The 23438-nt window shown below is 38.9% G+C and overlaps 1 protein-coding gene across 4 annotated transcripts in view; it reads left to right on the forward strand.

The window, feature by feature from the left end:
* nckap1 (NCK-associated protein 1) overlaps positions 1-23438 on the forward strand; it is a 197991-nt gene that overhangs the window by 61823 nt on the left and 112730 nt on the right. For 2 of the 4 annotated variants that reach the window (XM_048534158.2, XM_048534160.2), the window contains 6 exons: positions 8372-8464; positions 11821-11877; positions 11983-12125; positions 14463-14553; positions 20037-20174; positions 20258-20306. In XM_048534158.2, the coding sequence (XP_048390115.1) occupies positions 8372-8464; positions 11821-11877; positions 11983-12125; positions 14463-14553; positions 20037-20174; positions 20258-20306 (571 nt within the window). The remainder of the gene's footprint in view (positions 1-8371; positions 8465-11820; positions 11878-11982; positions 12126-14462; positions 14554-20036; positions 20175-20257; positions 20307-23438) is intronic. The other 2 variants (XM_048534159.2, XM_048534161.2) reach the window with 1 other exon arrangement.

Below are 23438 nucleotides of genomic sequence, written 5' to 3' on the forward strand. Positions count from 1 at the left end.
AAACATAATTGATGGTTTGAGATTTGGTGGCTCATTGCTGCTTACTGGGTTGTGTTACATATGGGTGAGGACAGTTTCAGCACGCCACTAAGAAGGCCATTGAAACTGTGTGATGCATTGAAGCAGTTGACAAAATAAATTTTAAGTTTAATAGAGAGAAAACACACAAATCGCCATATCGGAAACCAGGTAAACAATTAAAGTTGTTACCTCACAGAGGAGTGGGAATAAAGGAAGATGATGCACATCTCCCATCTTGATAATTAAGGTCGTAATCGGGAGCCGGGGTAATACCTCAGATCCTATCAGGCTTTCAAGCTAGATTTTTCATTCTCTATCCAAGACTGTGTGGCACCAACAGAACTGAATTACCTTCACTTCACTTTGCTGTTGCCACTGCCTTCTAGAATTAAAATAGGAAGTGAAGACCTTATGTAAGCTGTTTGCCGATCATTGGATAGTGATGAAGCATTTGACCTTCTAATAGGCTGAAATTGATCAATTAAAAAGTGACCCATAATATGCCTGTGAGGCAGGTCTTACTTTTTTTTAGTTTTCAGCAAACAGGTGGCTGATCAAAACATTATCAATCCACTTTGAGGATCCCTTTATCAATACCTGCGTTTGAACTTCTGTGTTGTGCTAAGATGTCTTGTTTAAAGTTTGAGAAGATTTGTAGCTCAGGTTATGGATGAGGTTGTATACATGCTTGCCAAACTGGTGGGTTTGGATGCAAATGTTTGTCACCCTGCTAGGTAATATTGTCAGTGCACCTTTGGTGAAGCGTCCATCTTCTGTCCCACTTGTCATTTATATGCACCAAAATATAAAGGCATGCAAATACCAACTAGGACAGAACAATGACACTTCACCAGAGACGCATTGACGATGTTAGCTAGCAGGGTGATGAAATGGTTGCATCCAAACCCACTGGCTCGGCGAACGTGTCTACAACCTCAAGGTGTCTTGTGATCCAGCTGCTTCTCCAATTGGTGTTTCTTCTTGCAGAAGGAGAATTTAATCATGTCTACTGCATTTAAAAAATTGCTAGGAAGCGTTCATAGAAAATTCTATGGTGACACAACTGATGAAAGATCCAATAATTGCCAGATTTTGATTTAATCCGAAAAATTAAATCCAGCCATCAGAATGGGGGAAGGGGTGGGCTCGTGGCGGTGCAGTGATCAAAGATATGCAGAATGAAGATGAAAGCACTTATTGGAGATCTGACAATTGCAGCAAAAGGCAAAAATTGGAATAGCAATAACAGGTGAATGAATCTCAGCAATGCTGAGACCTTAGGTTATGACTTGATATATCACGATTGAAAGTAAACAGCAGGTCTTGAAATGATATATACTGAAGAAAATGATGTTTGAAGGTAGTGATGAATTCGACAAGTAATACTGGTCACTGTGTGAGTTTTAGACCTATGATGACTGAGAATGTAGTGGGCTTATTTAAGTGAGCAATGCTAGGTGATATTTCTCCTTAAAAGTATGTGAACCGTGTTGATTAAAATGTTACATTTACTAATTAGTGAGGAGCTACGCAGGATTAAGAACTACAAAATTACTGTTTGCTTGAGCTTTGCTGAAAATACTCAAGGTTAGTAAAGAAAGAATTCTGTGTGTTAAATATCTAGAATAATTCTTTTTACTAAGTATAATCAAGTAGTCTCTAATGTGATACTTGTAACGCTGTTAAGTGACAAGTTTGAAATTTCTTTTGAATGCCAGGCCCTGTTGTTAACCTTCCATTTAACTTGTCTTTTTGTCCCTTTAATTGTACCAATTCACAAGTGTTTTACATCCGCATTTTGTGGGCATGGCAACTAGATTTAGCCTTTCTACAATAATACTTCGCAAGGAGAAAAAAGGTTAAAGGTAATTCTTGGAGAAAGGTCCTGAGCAATGGACTTGGAACAGTAATAACTGATGTTAGAGGAGTGTTTGTCCATGCCTGTTTTAAGGACATGTGAAAATATGACCTCCATGAGCATTGTGAAAGGGATCATGCAGTGATCAATGAAGTACTGCGTAAAATTCTAGTAGATAATCAGCCTGCAAACTGACAGTGGCGTCGGCATTTCATGCTTTAGCTGATTGCAGAATATAGTCCTTTGTCAGTCGCTGGATGAAATCCAAATTGTTTTCTGTGCTGTGTGGTGGACCTTCTGATCTGGAAGATGCTGCAATTGGTTTGGTGTTTTTATTTTAACTGCTTGTTTGAATATCTTACACACATGAACAAGGTTTTAAGCAACGCTGAAGTCCAGAAATACAAAAGTGTAAATATGAAAATGTCTTTATGATTATGAAGCTATAGTGGCTGCCAATGGACTGAAAGATAAATGACCGGCAAAAGAAACAAAATGGGATGGTTGGAGACAGTTTAAAGTATCTAATAGGGGATAGCTGCAGAATTACGCTAAGTATCTTAATTCAGCAGAAAGTCATTTGGCCCATCGTGTCTGGCCCAGCTCTCCAATGGTATCTATGAGTTGGTGATATTCTCCTGCCTTTCCCTGTACACTTGCAGATTATTTCTATAGAAAAATGTGATTAGATGCCCTCTTGAATTCCTCAGTTGAACCAGTTTCCACAACACTTCCAGACAGTACATGCCAGACCTAAACCATTCGTTGCATAAAAATGTTTTCAAGTCACATTTGCAAATCACTAAACTCTGTGCCTGTCACATTCCCTGTCCTTTTACAAATGAGAACAGTTTCTTAAATCAGACCCCCTCCCCCCCCATAACTTTGGAAAATTCTATTAGATCTACTCTTACCTTCTTTGGAGTCAAGGCAGTTAATCTCAGCCTCTCCAATGTATTCTCATAACTAAGCAGGTGGCTTTACAGTGATGAGGTAGTTCTGGTTGGAAGTTATAAAACTGAAGTGAGGCTAGTACGTATTATGAAGTGTGTCTGGGTGATACATATGTTCTCACGGACTTGCCCAGAGCTGAAAGAGTAATCTTGAAAATTGCTAGCTTTTTTGACTCTGTATTCATCTGTGTACATCAGTTGACACAAAAACCATGTTTCTGTAGGGTGTTATTTTTCAGAGAAGTGTTTCTGAAACTATCCAAAAAAAGCAGCAGATGCAGAATAGAAAATAGCAAATGTCCGTATGAGCTTGAAATTTTTCACTTACATTAGTTTTGCTGAAAATAGATTATGTTAATACCAAAGGAAAACATTAAGGTGTCTTCATGATGCATGATTATTTATAGGGTGAGAAGTGTGTCATAATAAGATTAGAGCCAAATTTAAAATATGATATTGGGCCTGTGGGGCTTTAACTGTTAGGAAAAGTATAAATATATTCAAGATATTTAAGTTGCAAGCAATGCCGGTTTGGAATTACTTTAAACCTTTGGATTTTTTTTCTCTTCCATGCTGCCTTTGTCCTTCTGTTCACACCCTTACTGTCATCCCTACCCTTCCTTCACCCCAGCTCTTCTTGCCACCTTTGTCTTGCTCTGACTTGTCCTGTTTTAATGCTGTGCACCAAGGTTCCTGTGCTTTCAAAAATGGTTCCCAGCACAAGTATCCAGACTGTTGATGCATGTGTTTGCAATCCATTAGCAAAGCATTCCAAAACTCTGGCTTGTGACCCCTGTTGTGTCAAGGTATAAGCAGTTGGGGTCATACTTCCTCTCCTTCGAGGCAGCAATGGCCACTGTAGAGACAAAACTGGGGCTCAATGGAACTCTTGTAATGGGCCAGTTTGATAGAGCCATAATGTGCGGCATGCTTTGTATTGAGACTCCAGCTGATATCAAGGTTTAATCAGTCTGAAGGATTGTGCTATTGTTTATGTATTTCAAAGGAGGAGGAGTGGATTGGTGGAGACTTACAACATTACATTATCAGCTTTAAGTTACCGAATAAATAAGGAGCTTCGAACATTGAAGGAACTTTCAATTGCTGAAGCAATCTGTGCACTGTCCACTGAAGCTGAGTGTCAGTGAACATGTCACCTGGAGTTGGCATGAGTCTCATTTTTCATGGAGAAAGAACAGAACTTTTTCACTACTTACCACTATCTCCTGAGCCCGCGACCTTTTTCAACTGCCATTTCATCTTGATCTGACATTTTCTTTCCCCCCCTCTCCATTCCAATCTCTATTAACTCTCTCCCTACCTCTACACACTCATTTTGATGTTACGGCAACTTAAACGCATTGAAGTCAGACGACAGTATTGAGAAGTCTGGAAAACTGTTGTGCTTGCTTGTTATTGAGACTTAGTACTTCTGAAATCTCCGTGTTAAGTTATTTTGAAGTGTATAACATTTGTTTCTGTTTAATCTGTCTTCCATTCCATTAGAATAATTTTGGAAATCTCGTGCACAGTGAGCTTATTCCTTCCACAGCTTCGTAACAGTTTCTTATTGCATGAATTTCTTCAGTCGGTTTCATTTTCTGATGGTCATGAGTAAATAAAGATGAGACAATAAAGAAGGATAATGCTCTGATTTCACTATGACTATGTCAAGAATGTTCCCTACTCCCAATGAATGGCCCTTGTAAAAAGCAAGTTCAAGTCTGAGCCACTGGCATGTAATTTACTGAGTTCTGCTACAGTTTAGTGACACTAAACTTTAAAATTATCATTTTACATCATGTCTTTCAATTTTTTTGCATGCTTAACTTGACTTTACCTGGATAATTTGGTAAGTGTGGATTCTCTTGCTGCGTAAAGTCTCCACTAGTTGAACAGCATTACCATAGCTGTGTAACCCTTGATGTGCTTTTGCCATTTTAGATGAAGTAATTCAAATTATTCTTAGCCTAACTCAAAATGCAGCACTTGCATTAATGTAGTGTTTGCACTGTTGGTAGTTTGGAAACTGTAGCTGATCGTAGTATTATTAGCTCATGTTGGCCAATAGAATATTGACACATTCTGAAGGTTTGTCAAATGGAAATGTTAACTCTCTCCTTCCACAGATGCTGTCTGACCTGAATTTTTCTAGCGCTACCTTTTTTTAGCTTAGATGGCTAACATCTGCAGTATTTTGATTTTGTTTTACTGATAAAAAAAACACACTTTGAAGCATTTATCCTGTACCCATCAAGACAATTCACATGAATGCTATTTCAAAGAGAAAACACCACTTAGACTACATGACAGGAGAGAGCTAATTGGTTGGCTAATAGTTTCTGGTGGACATGCTGCAATTCGGAATGCAGCAACTAGTGATTATTGACAGTTAACTACTAGGCTTTGTTTAAATTAGCCTTGCAGCTAACTGTCAATCATCATTAATTCTTGCATTCTTCATGGCAATGCCTCTGCCTCAGCACTCTCCTTTAGTACAAATGTTTTTCCATAACTTGGTATTCTTACAAATTACCAGATGAGCACAAAAAAAATGCCTGAATGATTTGTTTTCAGGAATTTTCAAGTTCTGTACAACCAGCCAACTATTTTGTATTTGTGATAGTTGATACTTCTAGTTTAACCTCTTAATTCTAACTGTTGCAAATTACTTCATGTTTTGAAATTTGTAGTATCCACCTTATCTGACATTGACAAGTTCTCTTGAAAATATTTTAAATATTGCTGTCTTCTGCTAATGTATTGGATCAGTAATTTGGAGCCACTGGCTTTGTCATTGTGCACCAAGAAGGAAGTTGGCACACGCTGCACATAGCAGCATGTGCAGTGCTGCTGAAATTCTTGTACCCTCAGTGCACACTCACCTGGTTTGCTGCCTCTCTAGCTGCCCTGTTTTTGGAGCAATAATCAGCAATGTGGCAAGGCAGTGAAGAGTCTGGAGTGGACACCAGTGGGGCCTAGCAAGAGGGATGGCTGATTGTTGGCAGAGGTGCTAGGAAGCAGATTGTGATCCCAGGATTTTTAATTAGTACTTCGGGTTCTATACTGTCTGAAAACTTTATTCTACTAGTCTATTAAGGAGTAAGGTCATGAGCAATTTAATCTGAACATCATAGAATCATCTGAAAAACTTCATGTTTGATTGACAGTGCACTTGTTAAACTATCTATGGTTTGATATATTTCATGGGGAATCTTATTCTTTGAGACAGTCTAGCTACCCCTTCAGCAATTGCAATGACACCAGACACACTGCAACTGCAGGTGTAGTTTGTGCCAAACCTTGGAGTTTCAGTGGCAGCAAACACCCCCAACACCTCCTCCCTCACCCCCATCCCAGGCCCCAAGATGACTTACCACATCAAGCAGATGTTCACCTGCACATCCGCCAATGTGGTATACTGCATCCGCAGTACCCGTTTTGGCTTGCTCTACATTGGGGAAGCCAAGCGGAGGCTTGGGGACCACTTTGCAGAACACCTATGCTCGGTTTGCAGTAAACAACTGCACCTCCCAGTGGCGAACCATTTTAACTCCCCCTCCCATTCCTTAGACGACATGTCCATCCTGGGCCTTCTGCATTGTCATAATGCTGCCACCCGTAGGTTGCAGGAACAGCAACTCATATTCTGCTTGGGAACCCTGCAGCCCAATGGTATCAATGTGGATTTCACCAGCTTTAAAATCTCCCCTCCCCCCACTGCATCCCTAAACCAGCCCGGCTCATCCCCGCCTCCCTAACCTGTTCTTTCCCTCGCCTATCCCCTCCTCCCACCTCAAGCCGCACCTCCATTTCCTACCTACTAACCTCATCCCGCCCCATTGACCTGTCCGTCCTCCCTGGACTGACCTATCCCCTCCCTACCTCCCCGCCTATACTCTCCTCTCCACCTATCTCCTCCTCTATCCACCTTCAGTCTGCCACCCCCTCTCTCCCTATTTATTTCAGAATCCTCTCCCCACCCCTCTTTTCTGATGAAGGATCTAGGCCCGAAACGTCAGCTTTTGTGCTCCTAGGATGCTGCTTGGCCTGCTGTGTTCATCCAGCTCCACACTTTGTTATCTTATAAAAAATATTACCTGTAGGTTATGAAAATCTAGACCTGTCTAATAGTTGGTTAGTTTTTTGAGAATTTATAATGTTTTGGAGAGAGCAATAGCAGACTTTCTGCCTTCAGTGTCTTAGTTTGTATAGCTCACTTCCTTTAGTGCAAATTCCACATTTCTTGGAAAGAAAAAGCTGGAGTAGCAATCTCAACAAATACAGTATGTCAATACGTCGGGTGGTGTAATGTGCTACGTAATGATTAACCTTTGTAGTATCGTTTTGTACATGTTTTATTGTAGTGATGCAGCATTGTAAATGAGAGGAGCAGTTGATCAAAGAATACTGTATTGAAGGGATGAAACGGATATGTACTGAGCCAACCAGAATGTTGGCTGTTGAGTTTTTTTTGTTGGTTTAAAAAGTAGATATATGCAGATCAGGCAAGGAGGAATAGCAATTTAATTTTACCTGAAGTTTGGGATGATTCCCAAATTAGATTCATTTACTGATAGTCAACTGTTTTTGATTTTCAAAAATGTGTAAAGTCCTGTATAAACTGTAAGGCTGGAGCTGAATAGTCATATTCCTTGTCTTCCAAAATAAACTTGGTTTAAAAGAAAACCCTGCAATTAATATGGAAGCGTTTATCCATTTAGTGTTCTGGTGAGTGTCTTATTGCTTTTCCTACAATGGGCACTTTGTGTGATTGGAGTACAGAGGTAGACCTTTGATTGGTCGAAGCACATTTTGGCGAAATTTCTTCATAGAATTTTCAAGGTATTGAGTGGAAACAAAATTTGTATTTAAAAGCTGGTGTTGTTAAGCTTGGCTATTTATCTGTACAAGTTATCTATAAAAACATAAATTTACTAATGAAAAAGTAATGCAGAAAAGTCCATGGAAATGTTATTCCAGTTCCAAACTTTGTTCCCCTGGCCACAATGTAATGCTATTGTATAAAGTTGTGAAAGATACAAAAAACACACACTTTCTCAGCATCCGTTTAAGCGAAAGAAAGGATGCATTATTGTACTTGTTCTGTTTGCTAGTTTTACTTCTGTGTGATATGGTTTCAGCTTTGCAGTACTTGTGTAAACAATTGTTTTATTGTTTGAAAACACCTGAAAAAGCTGTTCACTTATTTCCATGATTATGGAACTCCACAACCTATGTGCCGGAAACTTTTATGAAAATTCTGAGTGGTCTTTAGAGTTTTATTATGTTTATTTTAAAATTTTTAAGGTTAACAAGCAGATGGTTTAACAATCCAGTAATAAATACAAAATTGGCTTTTGGATGCTGGCAAGTGGTACTGGTTGTAGAACTGAACTGCATCAGTAGTTGCTGGCTTTACTAATTCTACTGATTTAACAGTGCCATTCATGTTCGATTACAGCAAATTTAGATTATGTATTATAACTGAGTCAGTGTAAATTGTCTAATAAAAATGTTTTTTTTCTTGTCCCTTTAGCAACAGCTGTCACAACTACATAAGGAGAAACAGGAAATTCTGAAGAACCTGGCACTTTATTACTTCACATTTGTGGATGTCATGGAATTTAAGGTAGAAATGCTTACCTATTCAATGTGGAGATTAGTTTAAGTAGTATGCAAAAGTGTTTTGAATCTTGCATTACAGCAAATTGTAGTGGTTAAGTTGCCCTGGTATACAAGATTATTCAATTTTTCATACTCCAGGAATCATGTTTTTGCATATACGCAGCAACCATGCCAGCTTGGAAGTTATGCAAATCATTATATGTTATACATTCATGCATGAGCTAATTTTTCTTCTCCCTACAAGTCTGTACTTTATTCAGTGGCACCTGAAACTGGGCACAAGGCATCAAGCAGGGGATATGTGCTGTGATGCAAAGATGGATGGGAATTTAAGTCGCACCACTTTTAGTATCTAATGTCAGTGATGTTTCAAAATAGCAATCACCCACATCGAGTCACACATTCTCTTTTATACTCAATATTTGAGGTTTGTTTTTACTCTTTGAAGAGCAACTTATACTTTGACCACTGTTACTTTACCCATTACAAACAAGGTGATGTCAAAACAATTCTTAAACTGATAGCTAATATAAGGATTAATTATGAGGTCTTAATAGTTTGGGCTCAGTAATATGGTGTATAACCTTTTCCTATTTGCCGATTGGAAAGCTGAGTTCCATTGTATTTGTGGAATGATTTTCCATGTATTCTCATTAATGTGTAGAGGTCCCGTTGCTGTTTTAAGTGATTTGTGGCTCTGTATTCTGGTCTTTGTTTGCTAGTCTACCAAATATGTGACAGAAAAAAGTACATAATCTTTTAAAGCAACCATGCACCCTTTTCCCTCCTCGCATTTGACAAACACCAAATTCTAATGTTCTGCCTCCCAAACCACAAGTACACTACCCAGCTTCGCAATACATCCCAATGAATGCCTTGGACTGCCACCCCTATGGCTGAAATGTTAATACTCCTCAATGTTGAGCACAACTTGAAGGAAGCATATTTTGTTCCCTTACTGCCATTGGTGCTTCCCTCAAAGCTAGCCACACCTCAAACAAAATAACACTGACATCTACCTGGCAATATGGAAAATTACTCAATTATGGCCTCTGTATGGAAAGCAGGATAAATCCAGTCTAGCCGGTCACCCCATTTGTCTATTCTCAATCACAAGCAAATTGATAGCACTGTCAATGACCATTCCATCAGGCAGAGCTCTCAAGTAATAATCTGTTAACTGATACTCTGTTTGAGTTCAGCCAAGGTCTTTTGGCTCCTGATCTCATTATAGTCTTGGTCCAAGCACGGACAAAGGAGCTGTACTTCAAATGCAATGTAAGAGTGACTGACTGTCCACGTCAGCATTCAACTGGGTGTAGCATCAAGGAGCCCCAGTAAAACTGGATCAACAGGAATCTGGGAAAACTCTGCTGGTTGCAGTTGTACTGAACACACTGAAGATTGCTATGGTTTTTGGACTGAATCCTCTTAGCCCCAAGTCATCACTGCAGGAGTTCCACAATGGTGTAACAGGCCCAGCCATCTTCAACTAGTTCATCAATGAACATCGCATCAACAGAATGCCTGATGTGGGGATAAGACCATAAGATATAGGAGCAGAAATTAGGCCATTCAGCCCATCGAGTCTGCTCTGCCATTAAATCATGATTGATGTTTGTCACTATTTGCAACTCTCCACATACTGAAGTCTATGCCCGTAGGCAGACAAAATCTCAGTTTGAACTGATGTGGAAGGTAACTTCACATCAAACAAATGCCATAAGTGACTGTTTCCAATAAAAGATAGTGTAACTGTCACCCCGTGACTTTCAATTGTATTATCAATGCTGAATCCCACCCACCACCCTCATCTGTCCCACCCAATCCGTATTCTGGGAGTTATGAGAACCGAAGTGGTCCTGCTGTATAAATACTGTTGCTAAAGAGCTGGCCAAAGAATTCTTTGGTGAGGAATACACCTCATCCTGTCTCCCAATTCCTGTCCATCATCTGCAAAGCACAAGTCAGGAGTGTGGTGGAATACTCAGTGCTTGGAGGAGTGTCACCTCAACAACACTCGCTGGACATAAACAGTGGCAGCAGTGTATACCATTTACAAGATGCACTGTAGTAAATCTGAGTTTCCTCTGATAGCATAATCCAAACCCATGACCTCTATCAGCTGGAAAGAAGAGTTGAGAAGGAGCACTGCCACCTTCAAGTTCAAACTCTCACTGTCCTTTCTTGGAACTTTATCACCATTCCTTCATGATGGCTGAATCAAAATCATCGAACATTCTTCCTGACATCCTTTGTGGATGTCCCTACACTCCAGCCACGACAGTGGTTCAAAAAGGTAGCCCAGCACCTTCACTTGGGCAGTTTGAATGCTCTGTAAATGTTTGTCTATTTAGTGACACCCATGTATAATGGATGAATAATAACAGAAAAAAATCAGAACTGGACTGTCACATGGATTAGGCTTCTATTTTATTTAATGGCACCACGCCCTGTGGCTCAGGTACATTTCTAAGTCAGGAACATTCATGTAAATAATAAATTTGCATATTGATCACTAATGTTTTCTCCCTCCTGTTAAATTCTCAACTGGTTCTTCCTTAATCTTACAAATTACCTCTCCAGTTTTTTAAATTTTACTTCTGTTCCTTCCGTTTATCAGTTCACTGCTGTGATCTTTTATCCACTAATTCCTGCCCGATGTCTAGCTGTGTTCACCAAGATGTGTGTTACATCCACGTGACTCTGACGCCTTCTTTCCACATAAGAAAATTGCAGCATACCGTTGACAGGTGTGGCTTTTCCAATCACCCACTTACTATTTAAAGAACCTGTTTGGATAAGGATACAGTCATTATTGTGTGAACACATTAATGTAAGCAATGAAAATGTTTATGCTTATCAATCTTACTTTTGATTTGCTAAATGAAACCTCAAATATTTGACCGTAAATCTGATATTAGCCAGTTGAGTTAATATAATTGTTTTGGTGTAAAGTTCTGTTGCTAACCTTTCCTGCATCTACACTCTGATATTTCCTTTCTTTCTTGTATTTTATTTGTTCTCTCCCTCTGCGTTGCACTACTTGGTGAGCTGAATTTCCCATTCCTCATTTTCTGTCTCCGTCGATATGTTCCACTAGTTTTGGCTTCATGAGCACACTACAACAGTCTTGGTTTGGAGTGTCTGTTGAGCAATTTTCTGTCCCTTTATGCCTTTGCAGTCTTGTTCAGTTAGGATCATTTGTATTTTGCACAATGCAGGTTGTGTTTAATGACCAATTTCATTATCATTTTTGCTCCCCAGGCCTTACCTCCTGGAACTCTGTTCCTCCATTTTGTTTTAAATAATGCCATCAGTAATAGTGTAACATGATTGTATAAATTGTTTCTCCCATAGGATCATGTGAGTGAACTACTAAACACTATTGATGCTAATCAAGTTTTTTTTGATATTGTAAGTATCTTCAAATGTTCATATTCATTTTGGGGGGGAAAAAGTTCCCAAATTTGCAATTTTTAAATTTTCTTCTTGCTTTTTTTCGTTTTCCACTGCACTCAGACTGTCAACTTTGATTTAACCAAAAACTACTTGGATTTGGTTGTAACCTACACAACACTAATGATAATGGTGTCTCGGATTGAAGAACGAAAGGCAATTGTGGGCCTCTACAATTATGCACATGAAATGTTGCATGGAGCTAGGTGAGGGTTAAGTCTTCATTCAGTATCTAGTGTTTTTTTTTAAGTGTAGCCCATCTGTTGTCTATACCGTGAACATAAGTTAGCAGAACTAGGGTCTTCATTCCTGCTAGTCTGAACCACTGTTCAGAAGGATCATGGCTGATTCATTTGTATTTTGAATTTCACATTCCGATCCATCCCTGATAACCTTTGATTTCCTTGCTTAACAAGAATCTGTCAACCTCTGTTTGGAAAATACTTCATGATCCTGTCCCCATAATGTTCTGAGGCAAAGAGTCCAAAGGGTAGGGAAAAAATAGTCTTCACTGCTGACCTAAAATGGCAATCCTTTAGTTTTAAATGATGTCCCCTAGCTCTGGCATCAGCTACAAGAGGGACTGTCTTTTCCACATGCACCTTGTCAAGACCATTCAGACCCTTATACACTAACATCAAGCCACTCTTCACTCTTCTAAATTCCAGAGGATGCAAGTCAAATTTGTCATCTGCCACTGTTTCTCTGTGGATCTATCCCTAAGCCTCACATGCCAGGTCACTTCAGCTACCCAGGTTTCTTCCTCACATCATTGTCCTTATTTAAGTTTAAAAATGTAGTCTTAGACCCACTCTTTTCCCTTTCAAGCAGAAAATAAATTTTAATCGTAGATAGTCAGTGCAACCTGTTTGAATATGAGTTTGTTGTCCCAGTATTCAGACCATGACAAATCTTATGGACTGCACACTACATGTCTCATTCTTTTCCTCACATCAAACGTTGGTTTACAGAACTAAGTTATGTGGTTTATTTATGCTGATTTGCTTTTTTTTTTTGCAAATTTTTTTGTCAGCATAGGTAATAATAGATGAATTGAAAATTCTTAATTTGACATTTGGAGTCTTGTAAATTACAAGTGTGCTATCTTGATAACGGACTTGTAACAATTCCAAATGTGTGGCTTGTCAGTTAATGCTGAAAATGCAATAAATTCTAACCTATATATTGGCATTTATTCTTTTATGCCTTTGTATGGGTAGAACTCAAAGTTTGTTTGATTTAAAAATAAATCCATAGGATAGAACAACTTTAATTGTCATGTGTGCTCAAATGAGTGCAGTGAAAAGTTTTGCAGTGTTCCCTCTCAGCACTATCTTCGGTACATGGTACCCAGGTACAGATACTTTAACTGTTACTACGGAATTTTTAAAAAAGACTAGCATAGGAATACAGAGTTTAAAAAGTCCAGAATGAGAGTAAAAAACATCTTGAAGGTACTCATGTTCGAGTCCTTTTATCACTGCATCACGCTTGTTGCAACTCACTTGTTTGCAAAACTCCCAAACTGCATTGTTGTTTCTCCTTAATGCTCCTCTCATCATTAGGGACCAGCAGTATTCAGTAAACCTCTAGCACAAAAACCAGTATTGTTCCTATTTGGACACACAAGATTTAAACAAAACTAAGTATAAAATTAAATCACTGTATTCATCCAATATAAATAGTGCATTACCAAGGTAACATAGCAACAATTCACTAAACATTGCTGTCGTTTTGTTCTAAGAATGTTACGTCGAGTAGTTGAAATAAGCAATAGTATTATGACACTTGGCACCAAGAATGCCCCTCACCATTTGAGAATGCTGATTCATGAAGTATACTGTCAACATTAAAAACTATACAGCAGCATAGATGGGGCGGTATTTTTGACATTGCCTTTCATGAAGAACAATCCTGAACATTAACAGCTTGAGTTGATTCACAAATTGGGTCAGTACCAGTTGAATCAATGCTGTTATAAATGCATTGATGACTACCAAGTGTGATCCAAACCATAATTTGGAAGCACAGATCCATCAAAGAATTGTCAGATGAACAGAGTAGGCTGTCACTTTGTTGGGAACTGAACAGTGATTCCAGTTATAGCAGAGTTGTTCCTCAGACTTCCTTGGTTTAAGTCGGTTCTTTTCACTGTTTGCACTCTACACTATAAAAGATACAGCACAGAAATAGACAATCCAATACTCCTAGACCTTGCCTGTGATTATGCTGAACCCTCCTTCTTACCCTATCAGCATATTCACCTTTTTGTTTATTCCTCATACTTCGTCATCTTCCCTAAATGCAATATGACATGATTCAGAACTCGCAGCATTTGCTATCTCCTGAACTTGCTCAAATGAGAGAGAAATTGTCAGTGTATGCTTATTTAACTATTTAGTAGAATTTTTCTTGCATGCTATTTGTAAAACACAGCATCTTGTTCTTTTTTAGAAAGTGAAAAAAATCTTGTGGTTTAGATATTTTTATATAAAAACTATTTAAGTTGTGATTGAAAACGGCATATATAATGTTTCTGACAGTGATCGTGAATATCCAAGACTAGGCCAGATGATTGTAGACTATGAGAACCCACTAAAGAAAATGATGGAAGAATTTGTACCACATAGTAAGGTAAGATAAGAGGGAACTTTTGAGTTTTTTTGAACTGTTACACTTCGGAATCACTCCTGTTTTGTGCCATGTGTCATCTTAAATCTCTTTGCCCTGCCTTCTCGATCCTAATCTCAGAAAAATGCTTGCATTTCATGGATTTACTTATCACTATAGTTGTGGCAACCTGATTTGTTGCCTTTATTGGATTCCTCCTTTCACTAGCCCACCCATCATTCCTCTTAATTCCCATCTTCCTTTGCCAGACAGCTGTTTTTTTTCCTACTTTCTGTCCTTAGTCTTCTGCATGTCCTTTTCAGGTTCACCTGGATTATTTGACCCATTCTTTTGTCACCTGCCCATTTTGCTATTAAGTTATTGGTTACCCAGCTCTCCATATTGACCTATGTTATGAACATTTTCTTTGAAATCTCCAAAAATCAAAACAATCAACCTTTTTGACCTTTCTAAACTGCTGATACGTGATCAACCTTTTGCTGTTGGGAGGCTAGAGAGCACCAGCTCCGGTTATTGGCTTATACAGAGGGGGAAGAGTCAAATCTAGTAACCCCTCAAATTATTTCAGTAGTGTATTAAACAAGACGTATTGCTTAAAAGTTTTTGTCGCAAAACTAAACCTTCTATACTTTACCATAAGCTGAACTAGGACCTGCATATACACCCACTAGAATCCTCTGCCATTCCCCAAGAAGTCAGAGCATATAAAAGCTAATACCTGATCAGTATAGCTGCTGCTGCTGATGAGAGCTGATGCTGGCTGGGCACTGTGCTAGATGTTTTCAACATGTCCCTGATTTAGGGTCTGCTTCTGTGAAGTTTGGTCTCTGGAGTTTTTGCTGGCTGCATGCCCCCAGGGTGGTCTTATTTTTTCTCTTGCCTCTCACAAGTCATGCTGTCTTCCTGTTGCTAATTCAGGCTAATTCACTCATCCCACACCTTTACCTTATTGGCCTGGTTCAGAGACTTAGATGGCATTACCTCATTATTTCTCATCCACATAAGCCTTTTGCATTACCTCATCTTTCTTTCCTTTGGCAGAACTTAGTTAATTCAAACCAGTTTAAATTGGCCCAAACTAGCACCTGGGCGCAGATCATTTTTAGTTCACAAGCTGCTTCTTCCTTCAGCACCTTTGCATTCCCTGTTAGCGAAGTCAGCACCTGGTTTTCTCTTGCGCTCTCACACTCTGTTTTTCTGCAGCCATTGGATAATACCTCCTCAGACAGCGATATCAACAGTTTGTACCTTTCCCTCTCTCAACTTTCTGCAGCCTCTGGCTAACACTTTCTTTACCTAAGTCATTGAGCATGTTGCCAACTTCCAAGTTAGTGTCCATTCATCCCAGAACTCAATGCTTGAATCCGTCTTGGCAAGTTTCTGCCCTCCTGAAGTATGGAAAATTTACTCTTTAAAGGCACAAATAAAATGCTTTGTGACCATGACAGTGTGGAAAGTTTTATTCCTCATTCTTCTCAATCTATTTACCTCCTTTGACATGGTCATACAGTTGACTTGGGCTGCCCTCACCTGGTTATATTTTTATCTACGTAATCATAACCAGCATATCTCTTTTTGCTCTCAGACGATCACCTCTAGTGCCATCCAAGGATCTATCTTTTGCCCCTCCTTTGTGTGGGCCCTCAGTGACACCATTTCAAAATATTTAGTTTTCATGTGCATGATGATGGCACCCAGCTCTATCTCATGACCACACTCTTAACTTCTCCAATGTTACTAAATTATCATATTGCTTATTTTATATTGGTTCTGAATAAGTAAATAAACAAACTGGATAATAGAAGCCATTGTTTTCGGTCCCTGTTCCCAACTCTGTTTTCTAGTCACAGACTCCATCATTCTCCCTGGCATAACCAGGGACTAAACTAATCTGTTAACATTCCTGGCTACGTATTTAAGCCTGAAGTGAGCTTCTAATTATGCATTTGTAACATCACTGAGACTGCCTGTTTATTCCTCCATAACATTGCTGACATCACCACTTCCCACCTTGTCGTTTGAAATCCATACTGATATTTTTTTTAATCTCTGGATTTGACTATTCCAAAGGATTCTTGTTCTTTTTCCACATTCTGTCCACCTTCAGATCATTCAAAACTCTGCTACCAAAGAACTCACCCTCAACAACCGACCAGTCCCCCTCCACCGACACCCTCATCCGCCTAGCCGAACTCGTCCTCACCCTCAACAACTAACTCTCTTACCAAAGAACTCTGCTATCTTAACACTAAGGCTTGTTCAACTATCATTCTTGTGCTTACTGATTCAAGTGTTCCCAGTTAACGGCATCTTTATTTAAAAATTCTTGTTTAGGTTTTCATTTTCCTCACAGGGCTTTGTCCCTCCCCTACCTAAACAATTTCTAGCTCTACAGGTAAGCGAGATATCTATGCTTATCCACTTTTGACTTCTTGAACATACCCAGTTTTAATTGCTGTACCATTGGTGGCTATGCCTGTTGCTACCTAGGTCCTAAACTCTCAAGTTCCCTCTCTTGACCTCAGTCCCACTCTTCAAGATACACCCTAAAGCCTGCCATTTGACCAAGCTTTTAGAGATCTGACCTAATGAATCTTTGTGTAGCTTGGTATCATGTTTTATTATCAAATTTGGTAAGATCTCAAATGAAAGAGTACAGGTAAGGCAAGAAAGTAAGGTATCAATGTTGGAAATAATAAGCGGACCAGGACAGGAAGCTAGGAGGAGGGAAAGCATATCTTTGTTAGTTAATGATGATATTATCATAATAGATAAGAGTGACAAGTTTAAGGAAACCAGGATGTTGAAGTGGTTTGACAGGAGGAGAAGGGGTAAAGGTAGGAATTCACTATGGAAGTAGTCTACATACCCCTAATACGAACCACACTGTAGGATGGAGTTTAAAGGAAGAAATAATGGGAATTTGTAGAAAGATATTACCATAATCATGGGGGATGTTAATCAACTGGAAAAAGGAGTTGGGCAAAGGTAGCCCAGATGAATTAATGGAATGTTTTTGGGATAGTTTCTCAGAACAACATGACTGAAGACAACCAAAAAGCAGGCTATTTATGACGTGATATACTATGCGACAAGGTGGGATTAAATTCATGACTTCTCGGTGAACCCACATCTGGATAACTGCATTAATAATATTTTTTTAAAATATTTAGTTTGAGGAAAAGAAGTCAGGGTCCAATACTAGTATTTTAAATTTAAATTAGGACAATAATGAAGGTATGATAGAAGAGCAAGCTAAAATTAACTGGTCGATTTGGTTAAGGGATAGGTCAAAAGAGATACTGTGGCAGACATTTTAAGGGGATATTTTAGAATGCACAGAATAGATATACTGTAATGGAAAAGAAAAAATCCTCAGGGAGGATCCCATTTGTGGTTAACTAAAAAACTGAAAGATAGTATCTTACTGAGAGAAAAATCACCAAATTATGCAAAGATGGGTGATTGGAAGATTGGACCAAATATAAACAAGAAGAATGGAATGACTAAAAGGTTCATAGAGGGAAAATTAGAGTATGAGAGGCAAGTATCTAGAAGCTCAATCAACAGAAGGTAAAACTTTCAACAATACTTCAAAAAGAAGACTTAACAAACAGAGAACTGCTCTGATTTAAAAACTGTGTGGGGAAAAATGAATGATAAAAAATAAGATGACAGAAGAATTGATCAGGTATTTTGCATTGATCATACTAATGGAGGGCATAAATAATATTTCAGAACCAGCTGTAAATCAGCAAATGCAAGGTTGGGAGGAGCTCAAGAAGATTACAGTCACCATGCAGGGAGATACTCATGTCCAAATTATTGGAATTGCAAGCTGACAATGCCTAGCTCCTACAATCATTTTTGTTTAAAAAAAAAAGCCACTAGTGAGAGATTTCATTTGTTGATTTTCATTTTCTAAAGCTCTGTGGCTTTATGAATGGTCCCTTTAGTTTGGAAGACAGGAAATGTAACTCTTTGATTCAGAAAAGGAGGGATACAGGAGACTACAGGCCCACCAGCTTAACATCTGTAATGAGAAAATGTTACCAGTTGTTATTAAAGAAGTTATAGTAGGCACTTAGAGAAGTTCATGGTAATCAAGTTGGTTTTGTGCAAGGAAAGACATCCTATCTCATTAGTTCTTTTGAGAAGCCACCTATTGTGGAAAAGGGGGACAAGTGGATGTCCTGTAGTTTGATTTCCAGCAGATTTCAGTAGTTTGAGTGCCACATCAAATTTTTTTTTGGAGAAAAAAAGCTCATTAGGGTATACCGTGGGTATTGCATGGGGTGAATATTGCTTGCTAACAGGAAACGATAGGCATATTTGATCAATTTTTAGTTGACAATACGTGAAAGTGGTGTACCATAGTGAGCAATGCTGGAGCCTTACATGTTTCCAATTGGTATAAGGCTTTTGGAATAAAGGGTAGAAGATATGGTTGCTAAATTTGCTGATGACGGAAAGGTAGAAAAATAGATTGTGAAGAGGACACGAGGTTACGAAAGGGATAGAAATATGTAAAAATTGAAATGCCATCTGTATGATCAAGGATCTGCCAAATGGAATATGTAATATAAGCATGTTAAACTGTCCATTTAAAATAAAACAAAAAGACCCTCTCTGGTGCTATGTAAATTTTAAGAAATTGCAGTGTTCTGAAATGCAGAAGGATCTGGATGTTTCCATGCATGAATTTGAAAAGGTTGACATGCATGTACAGCAAGTAAAATTGAAAAATAAAGACAAGAATGTTTTTGTTTATTGCGAAGGGAATTGAATACACAAGTAGGATATTGTGATGGCACATCTGGAGTACAGTATGCAATATAGGTCTCCTTTTCTAAGGAGGGATGTGAATTTGTTTCAAGCAGTTCAGAGATTTGCTCGACAAATACGTGGAACAGTTGCATGCCTTTTGAGAGGTTGAACAGGCTATATCTGCTAGAGTTTAGAGTAAGAGGGCACTTGATTTGTACCATGCAAGATGCTGAGTAGATTTAACAGGGAGGATGTGAAAAGGATTCTTCCTCTTCTGGAAGAATCTAGAATGAGAGATCACTGCTTAAAAATAGTGTGTTGCCTGATATCCAAGATACATTTTTAAAAAGTGATAAAAAGCTAGCAAACACAAATTAAAAAGAATTGAATCAAAATATGCATTGAAAAAAGAGCATATCAAACAAAGTAGTTTTTTATTCAACTTTTCTTATTGTGTATACCAATGTGAATGCAAAGGATGGAGGAATGCACAGAATCAGATGTGCCATTAACCGCGATCTTCATTGAATAGTGGATGTGGCTGAAAGGCTTTTGTGACATACTGCATTGAGTGTGAATGTTTCTGTAGCACACCTGTGAATCACTGTAGAATATTTGATTATGTCTCACAAATATGTCGCTCTGTGTTAATAACTAGTGCATTTTTTAATGTCTTAAGTGAAAGTAATCTTATTGTTGTGTATCTTTCTCCTTCTAAGTCTTTGTCAGATGCACTAATTTCACTCCAAATGGTTTATCCTCGACGGAACCTTTCAGCAGAACAATGGAGAAATGCTCAGTTGTTAAGCCTAATAAGTGCTCCAAGCACCATGCTTAATCCTGCACAATCTGACACTGTAAGTAAATTATACACATGCAGCAATTATTATTTTAGTAGTATAAACCATTTATAAGTCAGTTTTTTGCTTCATTGTTTTAGATGCCATGTGAATATCTTTCTTTGGACACTATGGAGAAATGGATAGTTTGTAAGTATTAAAAACCGGATTTGACTTTCCATAAGTAGAACATAGGTTTCTCATGGTAGCCTAATAAGTATGCATAGAAATGTAGCCTGTTTAGTCTGTCAAAACTGTTCTACCACTGAGAGAGTGACTGACTGATTTTGGTCAAATGCTTTGTCCTTTTTTAAATACACTTGGCAAATAAAAATTAATCAACTTGAGATCTAAAGTTAACAGTTAACCTTATAGCAATTAATTTTTGCAGAGAGCATTCCAAACTTGGGCTAGCATTTGGATGGAGAGAGTACCTAACTTCACTGCTGAAATTTTTATCTTTAACATTTAGACAATGTACCTTGCCCTAGAACCCCCATCCAATGGATATAGTCTCAACTACCTGTTCCAGGCTGAAACCACTCGCTATGTGAACAAAAGGTTTTTCTTGTGTCATTCTTGACTTTCTTTTTCCAATGAATTTATATCTTTGCTTTCTGACTCTTGATTCTTTTAAGTCTAAGAATCGTTTCTCCTTTATTTTGTCCAGACCCACTACAATTTTGATTACTTGTTAAATCTCTTGGGCTGCTTTTCTTGGAAGAAGATAATCTTAACTTCAATATGTTTTACAACTGAAATTCCTTATCCTTGGAACCATTGTCATGAATCTTTTCTGCATTTTCACATTGCAATTACCATGTCCAGAACTAGATGCAGTGCTCTAGCTGAGGCTGAACTTGTATCTCAGACAACTAACGAAACTCCTCACTTATGCACTCTGTTCCTATTAATACAATTTAGGATAGGATACTTATTATTAATTACACTTTCATCTGGTTTTGGCACCATCAATGACAATGCAGGCACACAAACAGGTCTGCACCTCCTTGGAATTGTGTCCCGTATTTTATGTTGTGTCTCCATGTTCACCTCCCAAAATGAATCACTTCACCTGCATTCAGCTTCACTTTCCATCTGTCTGCCCATTTCAACAACTTGTTTATGTCCGTTTGAAGTTCAACACTCTTGGCAATGCTTCCAAGTTATACATCATTACCAAAACTTGAAATTATTTGGGGTGGCTCAGTGGTTAGCACTGCTCCCTCGCAGCGCCAGGGACCCGGGTTCAACTCCACCCTCGGGCAACTGTCATTGTGGAGTTTGCACATTCTCCCAGTGCCTGCTTGGGTTTCCTCTAGGTGCTCCAGATTCCTCCCACAGTTAGGTGGATTGGCCATGTTAAATTGCCCCTAGTGTTCAGGGACGTGTAGTTTAGGTGGGTTATGAGGGATGATTTGAGGGGCGGTGTAGACTTGTTGGGCCGAAGGGTCTATTTCTACACAGTAGGGATTCTTAAGAAAACATTATGCACGACAAAGAAGTTTAAATCACTTTCCTTTTGGTTTGCTCATGGGATGTGAGTGTCACTAGCCAGCCTAGCATTTATACTCCATTCCAAATTGCCCTTAAGAAGTGGTGATGAGCTGATATCCTCCACTCCATATGGCTGTAGGGATACCCACACCGTTAGTATGGGAGTTTTGGGAATTCAGCTGCAGCAACTGTGGACGAATGATATAATTCCAGGATAAAGTGTGTCTTGGGGAGGAACTCATAGGTGCGGGTGTTCCCAGGCATCCTGTCCTTACCCTTCCAGCTGCTAATGGTCGTGAGTTTAGACAATATTGAGTTAATGCAGTTTGTAGATAATACATATTACTGCGATGTCAGCGCTGAAGGGAGCAAATATTGGTGGTTCTGAATAGGATGCCAGAGAAATGGATTACTTTGACCAGAATGATATGAAACACTTGGATATTATTGGATTCCACTCAATCATATAAGTGGGAGCATTCCATTATGTTCCTGACTTGTACCTTGTAGATCGTGGACAGTCATTGGAGAGACAGGAAGTGAGTTACTCACTGTGGATTCCTTGTGTTGGTGGGAGGGTAATTCAGCAATATGAACGCCATTATATGTCAAGGACAATGATTAGATTCTTTGCAGATGGTCATTGCCTGGCACTTGTATGGCACATTAGCTGCCATTACTTGTCAGCTCAAACCTGGATGTTGTTCAGATTTTGCACATGGACACTGATTGCTTCAGTATCTGAGGAGTTGTGAATGGTGCAGAACATTGTGTAGTCATCAACTAACACACTCACCTCTGACTTTATGGAGGAGGGAATATCATTTATGAAGTAGTTGAAGCTGGTTCAGCATTAGGCATTACCTGAGGAACTCCTGCCGAGATGTCCTCGAGGTATCAAACGTGATTTCAAGGGAAGTCACCCATTCTTTTTCTGGAATTCACCTCTTTTGTCCATGTTTGGAACACTGCTGTAATGAGGTCACTGGCACAACCCAAATTGAAAGTGGTAAACATTTGTTGCTTTGCGAGTCCCACTGAATAACACTGTCAATGAACTGTTTTCATGAGATAGTTCATGAACAAAGATGAAATAAAGCAGTCAATGTCAATTTTGTCGGGTACAGGACATATTGAACAATTTTCCACATTGTTGGATGCCAGTGTAGCAGCTGATGGCACAGCTAGATCTGGAGCACATGTCTTCAGGGCTATTGTCAGAATACAGGTAATTCTCCTATAATATGATAGTTGTGTTCTTGTGTGACCTTGCATCGTAGAAAATCCTCGTCGTCTGGAAATTGTTATAGAGAGTCATTACACTGTACAGTAGAAAGTTCACGTTATCCAAATAGTGTCCACTATTCATCAGTTGCGTTACAGCCAATTCGTGTTAGCGAAACGCACGTTATAGCAAAAATACCTGTATTGTTGTTGTTCATATCATTGCATTATCCAGTAGTTCAAACCATCTCTTGATTTTACATAGAGACGACGAATCGAATTGGTTGAAAACTGACATCCAATATGCTGGGACTCTGGAAGTGGTCACAGTCACTTGGCAACATTGGCTAAAGATGTATGAAAATCTTTCAGCCTTGCCTTTTGCACTAATGTTCTGTGCTCCCCCAGTCATTGAGGATTTTTGGAGTCCTCTCCTCCATTGAGTTTAATTGTTTCATTGTCCTCATCGTCCACAACTAAATATGACAGGACAGCAGCTCTTAGATTTGATTTGTTGGTTTTGGGATTGCTTAACCCTGTTGATGCTTGTTTGACTTGGCA

This window comes from Stegostoma tigrinum, chromosome 7 (genome assembly GCF_030684315.1).
Source record: "Stegostoma tigrinum isolate sSteTig4 chromosome 7, sSteTig4.hap1, whole genome shotgun sequence".
Classification (NCBI taxonomy): Eukaryota; Metazoa; Chordata; class Chondrichthyes; order Orectolobiformes; family Stegostomatidae; genus Stegostoma; species Stegostoma tigrinum.